Source organism: Balaenoptera acutorostrata, chromosome 2, assembly GCF_949987535.1.
Source record: "Balaenoptera acutorostrata chromosome 2, mBalAcu1.1, whole genome shotgun sequence".
Classification (NCBI taxonomy): domain Eukaryota; kingdom Metazoa; phylum Chordata; class Mammalia; order Artiodactyla; family Balaenopteridae; genus Balaenoptera; species Balaenoptera acutorostrata.
In genome coordinates this window covers 114,167,976-114,184,900 of record NC_080065.1, presented here as the reverse complement: position 1 = coordinate 114,184,900, position 16,925 = coordinate 114,167,976, and the positions used below count along the sequence as shown (strand labels likewise).

At 40.1% G+C, this 16,925-nt stretch overlaps 1 protein-coding gene across 1 annotated transcript in view; it reads right to left on the bottom strand.

Annotated features, from left to right (window-relative positions):
* Positions 1 to 16,925, bottom strand: part of CCDC192 (coiled-coil domain containing 192) — a 164,006-nt gene that overhangs the window by 63,644 nt on the left and 83,437 nt on the right. Inside the window, exon 4 of the mRNA XM_057540392.1 lies at positions 1,021 to 1,153. Coding sequence (XP_057396375.1) covers positions 1,021 to 1,153 — 133 coding nt within the window. The remainder of the gene's footprint in view (positions 1 to 1,020; positions 1,154 to 16,925) is intronic.

The window sequence follows — 16,925 nt, the reverse complement described above, 5'->3', positions numbered from 1 at the left end:
TGTGGTGATTGCCCAGGTTGCCATACATGTCTGTCCTGGGGCAAGGTAATAATCCGCATCTCTAAGCCTGTGCTTATTCTTGTGGAATCCGTAAATGTACTTGCTTCAGAGGTTATTCTGAGAATGAAATGCACATGAAACACTTAGCAAAATGCCTGCCATGTAGTGTTAAATGTGAGCTCATATTATTGCTGATGATGACAGTCCGAGGGGTTTTCTCCCCCGGGTTTGTTATCATCTCTGAGAGAAAACTTTTTTAAAAATCCAAACCAGAGTGGCTATTAAATTTTTCTGAACCAGCCAGATTTCATTCCCAACCAGGCTTCCCTGTTTGTTTCTAGCTCGTTAGCCTATTGTTAAAACACAACATCCATGACACTCTCTTACCCTGTCACATCTCACCCCACCCCCTCCCCATATCCTCAAGTCCATTCTCTAGTAGGTCTGTGTCTTTATTCCCGTCTTGCCACTAGGTTCTTCATAACTGATTCACTTTGTTATAAAGCAGAAGCTAACACACCATTGTAAGGCAATTATACTTCAATAAAGATGTTAAAAAAAAGAAAAAAAAAACACAAATTCCTTTCCTTCCCCATGCCCATCTTAGTCAGTCTATCGGCCCGTCTACGCTTTTAGGCAAGCCCCTCTCCTTGCCCCACTTCAGAGCCCCATCCCTGGGGGCCTCAGGTCTCCTCCTTGGGCCCTGCTCTTCCCGCACTGCCACCCAGCAAGACACTTCTCAGACGTGTTTCAGTCCCCTCTTCAGTCTCAGGGACTCTTCTTTAAGGAACTGCTTATTCATCCCCTGCCTCTCACACGGTGAAATCACACCCAGCCTGGAGTTAGGAGTTTGCGTGCTGTCTCTAATCATGCAGAAGGGAGGTCGGGCCAGGCCAGCACACTGTTGGCCCAGTACGCTGCCTGGCACTGTGGCCTTGCTTTCTGCTTTGTTGCCAGAAAAGCTATACGCATCACCTAGGGCCAAGGGCCAGTGTGTGACTGTCACATGGTAATACTGACCTCTAGGGGCTGGCTTTCCTTCACATAGAGTCTTTATCTTCTCATTGAGTTCCAGGACTGTGATGGCAGCCTCTTGCTTAGCTGTTGCCAAATCAGTTTGTAGCTTTTCCAGTTTCCTTTTGTGCTTTAGTTTCTTAAAAAAATAAGAGTTTCCATCACTAGAGACAGATGCATCAAAGGAATAAAAAGAACTAATGATGTCTGAACAAACATGGCCTTTGAAGGCCAGCTTAGATGAAATGCTCCCTGTTCATCTAGACTGAGTCCTGTCTGAGGTACATGTGCTCCTATCAGAGCACTGGAATCGCCAGCAATAAAGGCCTACTCTCTGCATCATTGTATCTTTCACCCTATTAAATGGTTTTTATCTGGATCTGAGCCTTGTGTTTTGGCTGCTTATATATAGAGGCAATTAGAAAAGAAGTCTAGTTGGCAGTCTGCATTTTACCATTGAAGTGCCAAAACCTAAAAACATCTGATTTTTTTCCAATCTGTAAGTAGACTCACATGAAATAATCACAGCCTTGATTCTGTCATTTTTGCCCTAACACCATAATGGTTTGCATTCAAATAAACTCTAAAACATGTGATGCTACCATGAAATGCTGATGTTTATAAATATTTACTATGGTATCTATTTAGAGAAAGTGGTCAGTGGTGAGAGGGTTTTCAAGCAATTGAAATAGCAAGGACGGGAATTCCTTGCTATAAAATAATCTGATTTATGACATCGAGACCTTTGAAGGAACTACATTAAGAAGTTGTTACATAACCAAAGGATTCCCATTGAAACTGTATGACTAGAAAGCTCCATTTATGGTTCTCACAATGGATTTGATTTATCAAACTTGGATTTCTCTGCAACTACAGAGAAGCTGTCTGTTGTGAAAAGTGCTGCGTTTGCATTTTTGTGTTGCTGCCTTTCCACTGAAGAGCTCACCTTGCCAAGTCTTTGTGGGCTGGTAATTAGGAAGCCCAGAAAATAAACGACTAACATTTCTTATCAGACATAAATCTTGAGATAAGGAAAGGAATAGTTTTTGCTCGCCAGGGAACATGGTGTTCCCCGATCTTTAAAAAGAGTAGACTCAGGTAGCAGGGAATCACTCTCTGTTTTGAGAGTAAAGCCAATAAAATCAGTTTATCAAAGATGGGATTAGATAGTCACAGACCTCTCATTTTACAGACAGCAGGACAGGACTTCATGAAAGCTTAATTAATGGCATATGCCCGGATAAAAGAAAATACATTATTCAAAGGAGAATGGTGGTCAGGGAACTTCATTGAAGAACGTTAGAGGGGTGGAAGTGGGCAGAATTTACTCAGCCCGTCCCTGTGAGAGGCGCCCTGAGCCACAGACGTTCTGCTAGAGGGGCAGTTAGTATTCATGTGCTCATTTTATCATTGTACTAATTATGAATCACCCCTTTGGTGTTAGACACCGTGCTGGCCAGCTGTTAAAACAGTGCTAATAAGATCTCTGCTCCATGTCACTAAGACCTTCTTACTGTCTTTCTCTGTGTCTCTGTTCACCTAAACCCTTCACAATTTGGCCTGTCATGCAGCTTAGTTCAGGGAGAAACTGAACTGATGAAGAGATGCAGGTGCCTAAGTATTTGGTAGCTGTGTTTCTCCCAGTAAATTAAATTGTCTTGCTAATCTGTACTTCTCTCTCTTGTAAATTGGTTTGCATTAGCTTGTTCATGCAGACCTCATCTAGCCCAGGTCTATGGTGATCACACCTGTGAGGGGCCTTTCCTGATGCTGCTTCAAGACGGCTCCATGCTCAGAGTTTTCACACTTTGCTTTTACCACTTAGAACATTGGGGATGGAAAGTGGGAGGAAGGATGTAGAAACGAAAATTGAGAAAGTGGAGGGAGTGAGGGAAAGGATGGCAAGAGGGATTCAGGACAGAGTGCTAATGAAAAGTATCAAAAAAGAACTGATAATGATATACAGCCTGAAGTGTCAGGGATTTGGTGTACTGATGAGCACGATTTACACTGAAATGTGTAGGAAGGTAAGACGGGTTGATGGATGGATAGAGAAACTGATAGATACATGATAAACTGAAGATAGCAAAGTGTCAATTGTAGTGTCTAGCTATGAAGGATATAGGTGTTTACTATAAAATTATGTCAACTTTTCTGTATGTGGAATTTTACATGATAAAATTTTGGGAGGAGAAAGAACTAAGGATTTAGTTTCCTTACATTGTCCCTCCCTTAATTCTTTTTTTTTTTTTTAATAGCTACTTTATTTATTAATTTATTTATTTTTGGCTGTGTTGGGTCTTCGTTTCTGTGCGAGGGCTTTCTCTAGTTGCGGCAAGCAGGGGCCACTCTTCATCGCGGTGTGCGGGCCTCTCACTATCGCGGCCTCTCTTGTTGAGGGGCACAGACTCCAGACGCGCAGGCTCAGTAGTTGTGGCTCACGGGCCCAGTTGCTCCGCGGCATGTGGGATCTTCCCAGACCAGGGCTCGAGCCCGTGTCCCCTGCATTAGCAGGCAGATTCTCAACCACTGCGCCACCAGGGAAGCCCCCTCCCTTAATTCTTAATAGGTGGTATTCAAATTCTGAAATCGTGTCACATCTATTCACATGCAGGTAAATATTCTTCCAGAAACTTTTCTCAAAGTAGGCATTGATACTAAATAAACAAAGCAAAAATAAATGCAAGTTGGTGAGAATTGATGGCTGATCCCTAAGAGCTGGCATGGTGTCACTAAGTAAAACTCTTAACGAGCTACATTTCCATCCTGACGGGATAACTTAAGGGATAGCGTACAGGAACTCGGTGGAAAGATACAGCACTCCTCAGTATCACTTAAAATTTTCAGCTTTTCAGTTAAAAAGACAACTCTTTAAAAAAATTCCTGTTTCCAGACCACCTTTTTGTCTTTCCCTTATTGTTAGTGTTTTTTGTCTCTTATTATTGTTATAATATTTGTCTATTTGCCTTATGATCTGAGAAAGAAGCTGAGGATATTTAGTTTGGAGAAGACAGTATATAGGGGAGTCATGACAGTTGACTTCAGTTATCTAAGGGGTACTCAAGAGGAGAGGAAGTTGAGTCAAACAGTATTGTTCCAGAGATAGCATGAGAAACAATGTGGAGGAAACACAAGGAGACAGATTGTGCACAGCATGAGAAAGCACCCTCCAGCAGTTAGAGCTTGAATCCATAACAAGATAGGATGAGTCCTGCAAAGACCTCCTGCCCTGGGCAGACTCAGGCAGAGCCTGCCTGGTTGGACATCTTCAGGCAGGCCCGGAGTAACCTCTGGGACCTGGGTCAAGAAGTAATTGGAGGTCTGGCTTACCCCCAACTCCTTCCACCCCTAACCCTCCAGGGACACAGCGCTTGCATGAATGGACACCTCAGCCCTCATAGTCTCTAAGGTGGATACAGCTGTCAGAGATACTTTAGAGAGAATTCTGGTATTTGTGAGATGTTGGATAAGAAGCCCAAGAAGGCCTGTGGGTCCCTCAGAATTCAAGAATAATGTGACTCAAAATGTATAAACTTTCTTATTCAGCTGTAAGAGAAAGGGGAGGGGAAATTTAAATTTAAATTTAAAGTTGAATAAAGGACCTAGATTGGTTGCTTAAGATTTCTGTTTGGACTTTTTGGTTATTCAGATAAAGTTGAAAACAGTTTAACATCATTGTCTTTTTTTTCTTTTTTAAATTTTCTCCAGACAGAACTACTGTATGCTATTAATTCATAGCTTTAACCAAGTCCTTTGGGGATTTCTAAAAATTCAGTTTGCCAACATGTTTTTTATTAGTCATAGACATCAAATGATTTCAGTAACAATAATATTTTCCTTTGCTTTTCTGGCATCCTCTAGCCAGGCAACCCAAGTGCTGTACTTGAATCTAATGGAGTCTATTATGGTCTCCCTAGTAAGCAGGAGCCCCCCTCAGGGATTACTGAAAGGATAGGAAGGCTTTATAGCTTAGAGGTAAATTCCTATTACCTTGCTCTTTTCCTACTTCTTCTACAGGGTGGACAGATGGAGGAAATCATGTATTTGTGCAGTGTTTTGAAAAGGAAATATTTATCCGTATCACATTGCTGAATAGCTTGCATTATACCAAGTCAGTGGGAATTAGGAATAATCAGGCAACTATTTATAGAAGAGTTTCAACACAGAGTTGCCAGCACTGTTTAAAATTTCTTGGTCTTTCTACACACTTTGAATCATGGCCTCGGATTCTAAAGCTGGGCTTTGTCAATTATTGGCCATGAGAAATTAGGCCGGACACATGACATCTTCAGGCTCTAGATCCCATTTCTTAGAGTTGGTGGGGATTAAATGACATAACACATAAATGACAGTACCCAGTGCTATGTTTGCAATGTAGTGGATGTGTCTTTCTGGTTTTTGTCATTATTCCTTGAAACACATCAGGGAAACTCTAAACTGGCCACTAAAACACTAAAGTATCTTCTCTACAGGTGACTCTGTCACACTTTACAAAAAATAAAATTTATACTTCATTGAAAGCAAAACTTTTGTCTTTTCTTTCTTCTTTTCCTCCTCCTTTTTCTTCTTCTAAATTACGTTTTCTGCCTGATTGCATTGATCTCCTCCTTACTTTGTATGGGTAGACAAAACTTAATGTCCTGAAACAGACATACAAATAGCCTTGATCCAATCTCCTGCCAGAGCTGGCCCAACGCCTAGGCAAAGTAGGTGGTTGCCTTCCTGGAATGATATGAGGAGTGCTCTGAAGCCCTGCCTCTTGCTTCCTGTGGAATCTCTGTCTTGGGCCTGCCAGAGCACAGCTTCTTCCCGTTTTGTCTGGAATCTACCCCATCCAGCCCACCCTCATTCACTTAGAGAGCATACATAACAGGTAGGTTTTGTCTCCAGAGGACCGCTGATAAAATGCTCAGTACCAAGGACATATAAGAGAATGGTCTGAATACAGAAGGTACAGCCAGTTTTCTCCTTTCATTTCTCTTCTAACAACCCGTCATTAATAATGAAACTATTAAAAGTGAGAGTAGCATTTGGATAAAACTTGACTTAAAACATCAGTTTCACATCTGTTGTTTGGTTGTATGTTTATACTGCCTCAGGTGAATGTTTTAAAAGTCCAGGGATAATGAGTACGTGCCGTGGGTGTTTCTTAGGGCTCTGTGGCAAGCCTTTGACGTGGGGATCCCTGCACACCGGGTTGCACCTGTGGCTTCATCAACCTTAGCCTGCACTCCCAACAGCCGCTGCTCATTGAGGAAACCTAATTGTCATCTATGTTAGCGTCTCTATGTTGCAGAGGAGAGAGCTGAGGTCCCAGGGAGCTTGAGTTGATCTAATCATGGAGTCTAGTTAGGAAGTAGCTAAATTGACTTGAATCAAGGTCTTTTGATTCCAGATGCTGATTTTTATTTTCAATGGTAACATGAGGCTTCATTAATCAATAGCACCATTACTCTGTCAGGTTCGTAAAGGTAACCTTGGATAGTTACAGAGTGAGTACAAGCAGAAAGTCAGTATAACAGAGTTGGTTTTAAAAGAGTAGTATTGAAGTGTGATGGCAAGGCCTTTATAGCATGGGTGGTCGTGATAGGCAGGCAGCCTTCCCTTAAAGCCCTCTTTTAACAGGAAGTACTGGACTCAGGTCATTCTATATGATACATATGAGGGTTACATTTGATAGAAAGAATAATTTTTAGGTAATTGGAATCCTACTAACTTCAAAAAAATAAGCTGCACCAATATCTACCGGCCAACTTGCTTTCATATAGCATCAGAATATCTGTTCTCAAACAAATCCATTTCTGAGATTAACGGGTACTGCTTGTACGTCCTTTCTTTATGTGAGTGTAACCCTGCCTCGACATTCTTACCCAGTAAACATTAATCAGGCTGACAACCGAGATTTTTTTTTTAACTTCTTTATTGGAGTATAATTGCTTTACAATGGTTGCAGCCGAGATTTTTGAGAAAGAACCTACAGAGCAATAAATAGGTTTTTATATTATTAGCTGAGCACAGCACAGAACAAAATAGAGTGTTCAATAGGTCTTGTGAAAAGAAAACGTAGCCAGTGCTTGCTAAAGCCAAATCTACTTTTTGGGCTTACCATCTCAAATCACACCCTGAGAATGGAGGGAGAAGTGCACCTAAGTCACACATCTAACAGAGCCTGCTAGGAAGCCTGTTTTTCAGTCCAACCCTCTCTGGCGACAGAGAAAGCCCAAAGGGCCAAAGATGTGTGTGAAGCAATTTCAGCTTCTCAGCCCCACCTCTGCAGGTGATGGTAACATAGGCAAACATCCATAATGGAAGAGCACAGAAATCAGAGGACAGAATATACAGGTGGTGAAAAAGAATTCCTATATCTGCCTTATGACAGTCCTGCTAATCTCCTCCAACATGATTATAAAAATAATGAAGATCTTTTTCTCTGCAATGACTTTATTACTGGGCAGATACTTGTTTTGTTTTTCTGTGCTCAGCACTCCTTTTGAACTTGACTAAGGCTGCCTTCTGGGAAAAATTTTGTAGCTATTGGCCATCTGTGACTTATCTTGAATCATAAAGCACAAGCATGTGTTTGAGGACTGAAAAATTAAGATCCTGAAGCACCAAGTTGCTTAAATCACCTTGAAGGGTTTTTCTGTGTGATAAAGAACCTAATTAAGTTAACCTTCCCAAGAAATATATATCCCTCTCCTTCAGAAACACCACTCTTCCCTAAGAGCAGTGAAATTATAGGGGATGTAGGCTTAGTGAGAACAGGAGCTGGTCTCAAAACAACTTAACAAATCATAAGGAAATCTAAGTAGAGGAGATGAAAATTATCATAAGAGGAGAAATGATTCTCATATAGCATGAAATAGCTTTGTACAGTATTTAAGAGAAATTAGAGAAAGCAGCAATGTAGGAAGTTCTCTGTGATGTGTATTACTTTCCCATGAAATACAATGTTCTAAAAAACTGCTGCTTTCTTAATGCAAAATTGAAACAATTTTACAGCAGAAATTTTTAAGTTTAAGATGAAATGGATTTGACCTCATATAAAAATATTTACGATGTTAAAAGTAAGAGACTGAGTGTTTGGGTGAATGTTTTGTAAACTGCTGAGTGGCATTGTATTAGTTAATATTGATAGTGATATTATTATTTTAGGATCTTTATTCTTTATAAGTAGGACTTCTGAGATGGTGGTTCTTGGCAATGAATTATTGAGCAAAGGGCTTTACAGTGATATCTATTAGTCAAATATTCTATCGGTGCAATTAAATGAGCAGTTTGTCCATTCTTTAACTTTTCAATTCCTTTAATCTGGTATATGTCTGGAAATAAAAATAATTTCATAAGAGGCAAGAATCTCAAGTCAAGTTTCTCCCTAAGAAAATTTAAAGTTTCCAGTCAGGTTCATTGCAAGCCATGTTTGACAGTTAATTTGACTAAAGACATTTAAATGCATACGGAGAAATCACCAGGAATTAAAGCATCCAGCTTGACTCCTAGCTCAAGATGTGGTTTGTCTTTTTAACTTTTTTACTTGAAAGGGAGGATTCACTTGAATATTAAACTAATCTGACAATATAAATTCAAGTGAGGAGAATAAATTGCTGAAGCAGATGTTGGGAAGTGACAACAGAATCAATGATACATAGTTCACATACACTGAGACCAACTACTTTTATCTAAAACCTCGGACAGTGTTTAACAGTTCAGTTATTATTGCTTCCTAAACATTCTCTTTTCTTGATTTTCCTCTTCTCAGTTTCTTCTCAGCTATCCACTGTAATAAATAGGAAGTCATATTGTAAAAAAAGACTCAGAGGGGATATCAAGTGCCACTAAAACTGTGTCCTGGCCTTCAGTTAGAAAAATCAAATTCTTCAAAGATGCTATAGGAACAAAGCAAGCAGTTGATATTCAAATAAATTACAAATATACAGTCTTGATGACTGTAGATATAACCCAATGATCAAAACTGAACTGCTTTAGGGTTCATTTGTCCAAGTGCTGCAAGGCAAGGTCACTTTGGGGGTCTCATTGCAAAGACATTTCGTAGTCCCCTCCTCAATTCTGTTCACATTCCTGATACCTTATGAATGTGTACTGATGATGCATGTGTGATAGATGACATTTTATCTAGTATTGGTGACACTGTAGTCTGTGTCCATTTGATCACAAGAAAACCATGTTTCCAATACTGCAACAAAATTTTTCTTTGCTTTTCTAAAACCTTTCAATCTGGTGATCATTAGCTTAGTCTCTCCCATATGACTTTCTTGCAGTTTCTGTTCTTGACCACTGGGGCAACCTGTACCATAAACCTTTAAAGATGACCCAAGATATAGCAATGGTTTGCCACCCCTGAAAACTTCCATGCTAAAAGGTGTCAGTCCTGCTCTGTGAAGGTGGCTGAACATTTGGGGAAACATTAAGCAATATTTACAAACTAAATTCAGTTTCACGCCTCATAATCCAGCTATGATTTTAGTTAAAATTTTTGGGTCGCTTGTGTGTGTGTGTGCGATTTAACCCAGAAGGCTTTTTTTTTTTTTTTTTAACATCTTTATTGGAGTATAATTGCTTTACAATGGTGTGTTAGTTTCTGCTGTAAAACAAAGTGAATCAGCTATACGTATACATATATCCCCATATCTCCTCCCTCTTGTGTCTCCCTTCCACCCTCCCTATCCCAAGAGGGATAGTTGCCACAAAGCACTGTTGGCCACAAAGCACTGAGCTGATCTCCCTGTACTATGCAACTGCTTCCCACTAGCTATCTATTTTACATTTGGTAGTGTATATATGTCCATGCCACTCTCTCACTGCATCCCAGCTTACACTTTCCCCTCCCTGTGTCCTCAAGTCCATTCTCTACATCTGTGTCTTTATTCCTGTCCTGCCCCTAGGTTCCTCAGAACTATTTTTTTCCCTTTTTTAGATTCCATATATATGTGTTAGCATACGGTATTTGTTTTTCTCTTTCTGACTTACTTCACTCTGTAAGACAGTCTCTAGGTCCATCCACCTCACTACAAATAACTCAATTTCATTTCTTTTTATGGCTGAGCAATATTCCATTGTATATGTGTATCACATCTTCTTTATCCATTCATCTGTCGATGGACACTTAGGTTGCTGCCATGTCCTGGCTATTGTAAATAGAGCTGCAATGAACATTGTGGTACATGACTCTTTTTGAATTATGGTTTGTTCAGGGTATATGCCCAGTAGTGGGATTGCTGGGTCATATGGCAGTTATATTTTTAGTTTTGTAAGGAACCTCCATACTATTCTCCATAGTGGCTGTATCAATTTACATACCCACCAGCAGTGCAAGAGGGTTCCCTTTTCTCCACACCCTCTCCAGCATTTACTGTTTGTAGATTTTTTGATGATGGCCATTCTGACTGGTGTGAGGTGATACCTCATTCTGATTTGTATTTCTCTACTGATTAGTGATGTTGAGCATCCTTTCATGTGTTTGTTGGCAATCTGTATATCTTCTTTGGAGAAATGTCTATTTAGGTCTTATGCCCATTTTTGGATTGGGTTGGTTTTTTTTAATATTGAGCTTCATGAGCTGCTTGTAAATTTTGGAGATTAATCCTTTGTCAGTTGCTTTGTTTGCAAATATTTTCTCCCAGTCTGAGGGTTGTCTTTTCATCTTACTTATGGTTTCCTTTGCTGTGCAAAAGCTTTCAAGTTTCATTAGGTGCCAATTGTTAATTTTTGGTTTTATTTCCATTTCTCTAGGAGATGGGTCAAAAAGGATCTTGCTGTGATTTACGTCAAAGAGTGTTCTGCTTATGTTTTCCTCTAAGGATTTTATAGTGTCTGGCCTTACATTTAAGTCTTTAATCCATTTTTAGTTTATTTTTGTGTATGGTGTTAGGGAGTGTTCTAATATCATTCTTTTACATGTAGCTGTCCAGTTTTCCCAGCACCACTCATTGAAGAGGCTGTCTTTTCTCCATTGAATATTCTTGCCTCCTTTTTCAAAGCTAAGGTGACCATAGTTGCATGGGTTAATCTCTGGGCTTTCTATCCTGTTCCATTGATCTATATTTCTGTTTTTGTCCAGTACCATACTGTCTTGATTACTGTAACTTTGTAGTATAGTCTGAAGTCAGGGAGCCTGATTCTTCCAGCTCCGTTTTTCTTTCTCAAGACTGCATGGCTATACGGGGTCTTTGTGTTTCCATACAAATTGTGAAATTTTTTGTTTTAGTTCTGTGAAGAATGCCATTGGTAGTTTGATGGGGATTGCATTGAATCTGTAGATTGCTTTGGTACTCTAGTCATTTTCACAATGTTGATTCTTCCAATCCAAGAACATGGTATATCTCTCCATCTGTTTGTCTTGTCTTTAATTTCTTTCATCAGTATTTTATAGTTTTCTGCGTACAGATCTTCTGTCTCCTTAGGTAGGTTTATTCCTAGATATTTTATTCTTTTTGTTGCAAGGGTAAATGGGAGTGTTTCCTTAATTTCTCTTTCAGATTTTTCATCATTAGTGTATAGGAATGTAAGAGATTTCTGTGCATTAATTTTGTATCCTGCTACCTTACCAAATGCATTGATTAGCTCTAGTAGTTTTCTGAGCACCTTTAGGATTCTCTATGTATAGTATCATGTCATCTGTGAGCAGTCACACTTTTCCTTCTTCTTTTCTGATTTGGATTCTTTTATTTCTTTTTCTTCTCTGATTGCCATGGCTAAAACTTCCAAAACTATGTTGAATAATAGTGGTGACAGTGGGCAACCTTGTCTTGTTCCTCATCTTAGTGGAAGTGGTTTCAGTTTTTCACCATTGAGAACGATGTTGCCTGTGGGTTTGTCATGTATGGCCTTTATTATGTTGAGGTAAGTTCCCTTCATGCCCACTTTCTGGAGGGTTTTTATCATAAATGGGTGTTGAATGTTGTCAAAAGCTTTTTCTGCATCTATTGAGATGATCATATGGTTTTTCTCCTTCAATTTGTTAATATGGTGTATCACATTGATTGATTTGTGTATATTGAAGAATCCTTGCATTCCTGGGATAAACCCCACTTGATCATGTTGTATGATCCTTTTAATGTGCTGTTGGATTCTGTTTGCTAGTATTTTGTTGAGGATTTTTGCATCTATGTTCATCAGTGATATTGGCCTGTAGTTTTCTTTCTTTGTGACATCTTTGTCTGGTTTTGGTATCAGGGTGATGGTGGCCTCATAGAATGAGTTGGGGAGTGTTCCTCCCTCTGCTATATTTTGGAAGAGTTTGAGAAGGATAGGTGTTAGCTCTTCTCTAAATGTTTGATAGAATTTACCTGTGAAGCCATCTGGTCCTGGGCTTTTGTTTGTTGGAAGATTTTTAATCACACTTTCAATTTCAGTGTTTGTGATTGGTCTGTTTATATTTTCTGTTTCTAGTTCAGTCTCAGAAAGTTGTGCTTTTCTAAGAATTTGTCCTTTTCTTTCAGGTTGTTCATTTTTTTGGCATAGAGTTGCTTGTAGTAATCTCACATGATCCTTTGTATTTCTGCAGTGTCCATTGTTATTCTCCTTTTTCATTTCTAATTCTATTGATTTGAGTCTTCTCCCTTTTTTTCTTGTTGAGTCTGGCTAATGGTTTAACAATTTTGTTTATCTTCTCAAAAAACCAGCTTGTAGTTTTATTGATCTTTGCTATTGTTTCCTTCCTTTCTTTTTCATTTATTTCTGATCTGATCTTTATGATTTCTTTCCTTCTGCTAACTTTGGGGGGTTTTTTTGTTCTTTTTTCTCTAATTGCTTTCAGTGTAAAGTTAGGTTATTTATTTGAGATTTTTCATGTTTCTTGGGGTAGGGTTGTATTGCTATAAACTTCCCTCTTAGAGCTGCTTTTGTTGCATCCCATAGGTTTTGGGTCATCATGTTTTCATTGTCATTTGTTTCTAGGTATTTTTTTATTTCCTGTTTGATTTCTTCAGTGATCGCTTGGTTATTTAGTAGTGTATTGCTTAGCTTCCATGTATTTGTATACTTTACAGTTTTTTTCCTGTAATTGATATCTAGTTTCAAAGCGTTGTGTTTGGAAAAGATACTTCAGATGATTTCAATTTTCTTAAATTTACCAAGGCTTGATTTGTGACCCAAGATATGATCTATCCTGGAGAATGTTCCATGAGTACTTGAGAAGAAAGTGTATTCTGTTGTTTTTGGATGGAATATCCTATAAACATCAATTAAATCCATCTTATTTAATGTGTCATTTAAAGCTTGCATTTCCTTATTTATTTTCATGTTGGATGATCTGTCCATTAGTGAAAGTGGGGTGTTAAAGTCCCCTATTATGATTGTGTTACTGTCGATTCCCCCTTTTATGGCTGTTAGCATTTGCCTAATGTATTGAGGTGCTTCTATGTTCGGTGCATAAATATTAACAATTGTTATAGCTTCTTCTTGGAGTGATCCCTTGATCATTATGTAGTGTCTTTCTTTGTCACTTGTAATAGTCTTTATTTTAAAGTCTATTTTGTCTGATATGAGAATTGCTACTCCAGCTTTCTTTTGATTTCCATTTGCATGGAATAGCTTTTTCCATCCCATCACTTTCAGTCTGTATGTGTCCCTAGGTCTGAAGTGGGTCTCTTGTAGACAGCATATATATGGGTCTTATTTTTGTATCCATTCAGCCAGTCTATGTCTTTCGGTTGGAGCATTTAATCCATTTACATTTAAGGTAATTATTGATATGTATGTTCCTATTACCATTTTCTTAATTGTTTTGGGTTTGTTTTTGTATATCTTTTCCTTCTCTTGTGTTTCCTGGCTAGAGAATTTCCTTTATCATTTGTTGTAAAGTTTGTTTGGTGGTGCTGAATTCTCTTAGCTTTTGCTTCTCTGTAAAGGTTTTAATTTCTCCATTGCATCTGAATGAGATCCTTGCTGGGTAGAGTAATCTTGGTTGTAGGCTTTTCCCTTTTATCACTTTAAATAGTCCTGCCACTCCCTTCTGACTTGCAGAGTTTCTGCTGAGAAATTAGCTGTTAACCTTATGGGGATTCCCTTGTTTGTTATTTGTTGTTTTCCCTTACTGCTTTTCATGTTTTTTCTTTGTATTTAATATTTGATGGTTTGATTAATATGTGTCTTGGTGTGTTTCTCCTTGGATTTATCCTGTATGGGACTCTCTGCACTTTCTGGAGTTGATTGACTATTTCCTTTCCTATATTAGGGAAGTTTTCAACTATAAGTTCTTCAAATATTTTCTCAGTCCCTTTCTTTTTCTCTTCTTCTTCTGGGACCCCTATAATTTCGAGTGTTGGTGCATTTAATGTTGTCCCAGAAGTCTCTGAGACTGTCCTCAATTCTTTTCATTCTTTTTTCTTTATTCTGCTCTGTGGTAGTTGTTTCCACTATTTTATCTTCCAGATCACTTATCCATTCTTCTGTCTCAGTTTTTCTGCTATTGATTCCTTCTAGAGAATTTTAAATTTCATTTATGTGCTGTTCATCATTGTTTGTTTGCTCTTTAGTTCTCTAGGTCCTTGTTAAATGTTTCTTGTAATTTCTCCATTCTGTTTCCAAGATTTTGGGTCATCTTTACTGTCATTACTCTGAATTCTTTTTCAGGTAGACTGCCTATTTCCTCTTCACTTGTTTGGTCTGTTGGGTTTTTACTTTGCTCCTTCATCTGCTACATATTTCTCTGTCTTCTCATTTTGCTTAACTTACTGTGTTTGGGTTCTCCTTTTCGGAGGCTGCAGGTTCATAGTTCCCATTGTTTTTGGTGTCTGCCCCCAGTGGCTAAGGTTTGTTCAGGGCGTTGTGTAGGCTTCTTGGTGGAGGGGACTTGTGCCTGTGTTTTGGTGGATGAGGCTGGATCTTGTCTTTCTGGTGGGCAGGACCTCGTCCGATGGTGTGTTTTGGGGTGTCTGTGAACTTATTATGATTTTAGCCTCTCTGCTAATGGGTGGGGCTGTGTTCCTGTCTTGCTAGTTGTTTGGCATGGGGTGTCCAGCACTGGAGCTTGCTGGTCATTGAGCTGAGCTGGGTCTTAGCATTGAGATGGAGATCTCTGGGAGAGCTTTCGCTGTTTGATATTATGTAGGGCCGGGAAGTCTCTGGTGGACAAATGTCCTGAACTCAGCTCTACCACCTAAGAGGCTCTGGCCGGAGCCTGGCCGGAGCACCAAGACCCTGTCAGCCACATGGCTCAGAAGAAAAGGAAGAAAAAAAAAGAAAGAAGGAAAAGAATAAAATAAAATAAATAAAGTTATTAAAATTAAAAAAATATTATTAAAAATAAAAAAGTAATTGAAAGAAAGAAAGAAAGAAGAGTGCAACCAAACCAATAAACAAATCCATCCATGGTAACAATCGCTAAAAATTATAAAAAACAGAAACAAAAACAAAACCCGACAGACAGAACCCTAGGACAAATGGTAAAAGCACAGCTATACAGACAAAAGCACACAAAGAAGCATACACATACACACTCACAAAAAGAGAAAAAGGAAAAAAAAATTTATAAAGCAAAGGAAGAGAGCAACCAAATCACTAATCAAATCTACCAATGATAATAAGCTCTAAATACTAAACTACAATAAACATAAAACCGGAAAGAAATTAGATGCAGGAAGCAAACCCCAAGTCTTCAGTTGCTCCCAAAGTCCACCGCCTCAATTTTGGGATGATTTGTTGTCTATTCAGATATTCCACAGATGCAGGGTACATCAAGTTGATTGTGGAGATTTAATCTGCTGCTCCTAACGCTGCTGGGAGAGATTTCGCTTTCTCCTCTTTGTTTGCACAGCTCCTGGGGTCCAGCTTTGGATTTGGCCCCGCCTCTGCGTGTAGGTTGCCTGAGGGCGTCTGTTCCTGCCCGGACAGGACGGGGTTAAAGTAGCAGCTTATTTTGGGGCTCTGGCTCACTCAGGCCGGGGGGAGGGAGGGGTATGGAATGTGGGGTGAGCCTGCGGCAGCAGAGGCCAGTGTGACATTGCAACAGCCTGAGGCGCGCCGTGTGTTCTCCTGGGGAAGTTGTCCCTGGATCACGGGACCCTGGCAGTCACGGGCTGCACAGGCTCCTGGGAGGAGAGGTGTGGATAGTGACCTGTGCTTGCACACAGGCTTCTTGCTGGCTGCAGCAGTAGCCTTAGCATTTCATGCCCGTCTCTGGTGTCTGCGCTGGTAGCCACAGCTCGCGACCATCTCTGGAGCTCATTTAGGTGGTGCTCTGAATCCCTTCTCTTCACCCACCCCAAAACAATGGTCTCTTGCCTCTTAGGCAGTTCCAAGCTTTTTCCTGGACCCCCTCCCAGCTGGCTGGTGCACTAGCCCCCTTCAGGCTGTGTTCATGCAGCCTACCCCAGTCCTCTCCCTGGGATCTGACCTCCAAAGCCCAAGCCTCAGCTCCCACCCACCACCCACCCCGGCGGGTGAGCAGACAAGCCTCTCAGGATGGTGAGTGCTGGTCGGCACCGATCCTCTGTGCGGGAATGTCTCCACTTTGCCCTCTGCACCCCTGTTGCTGCGCTCTCCTCCATGGCTCCAAAGCTTCCCCATCCCACCGAGCCCCCATCTGTGCCAGTGAAGGGGCTTCTTAGTGTGTGGAAACTTTTCCTCCTTCACAGCTCCCTCCCAGAGGTGCAGGTCCCATCCATACTCTTTTGTCTCTGCTTTTTCTTTTTTCTTTTGCCCTACCCTGGAACGTGGGGAGTTTCTTGCCTTTTGGGAAGTCTGAAGTCTTCTGCCAGTGTTCAGTAGGTGTTCTGTAGGAGTTGTTCCACATGTAGATGTATTTTTGATGTATTTGTGGGGAGGAAGGTGATCTCCATGTCTCACTCCACCACCATCTTGAAGGTACCCCCCAGTTTTTATGGTCTTGTCCTCCACTGTTTAGAGAAGCTGTCTTGTTTATGTCATGAAGCCACATTTCACAGGTGGTG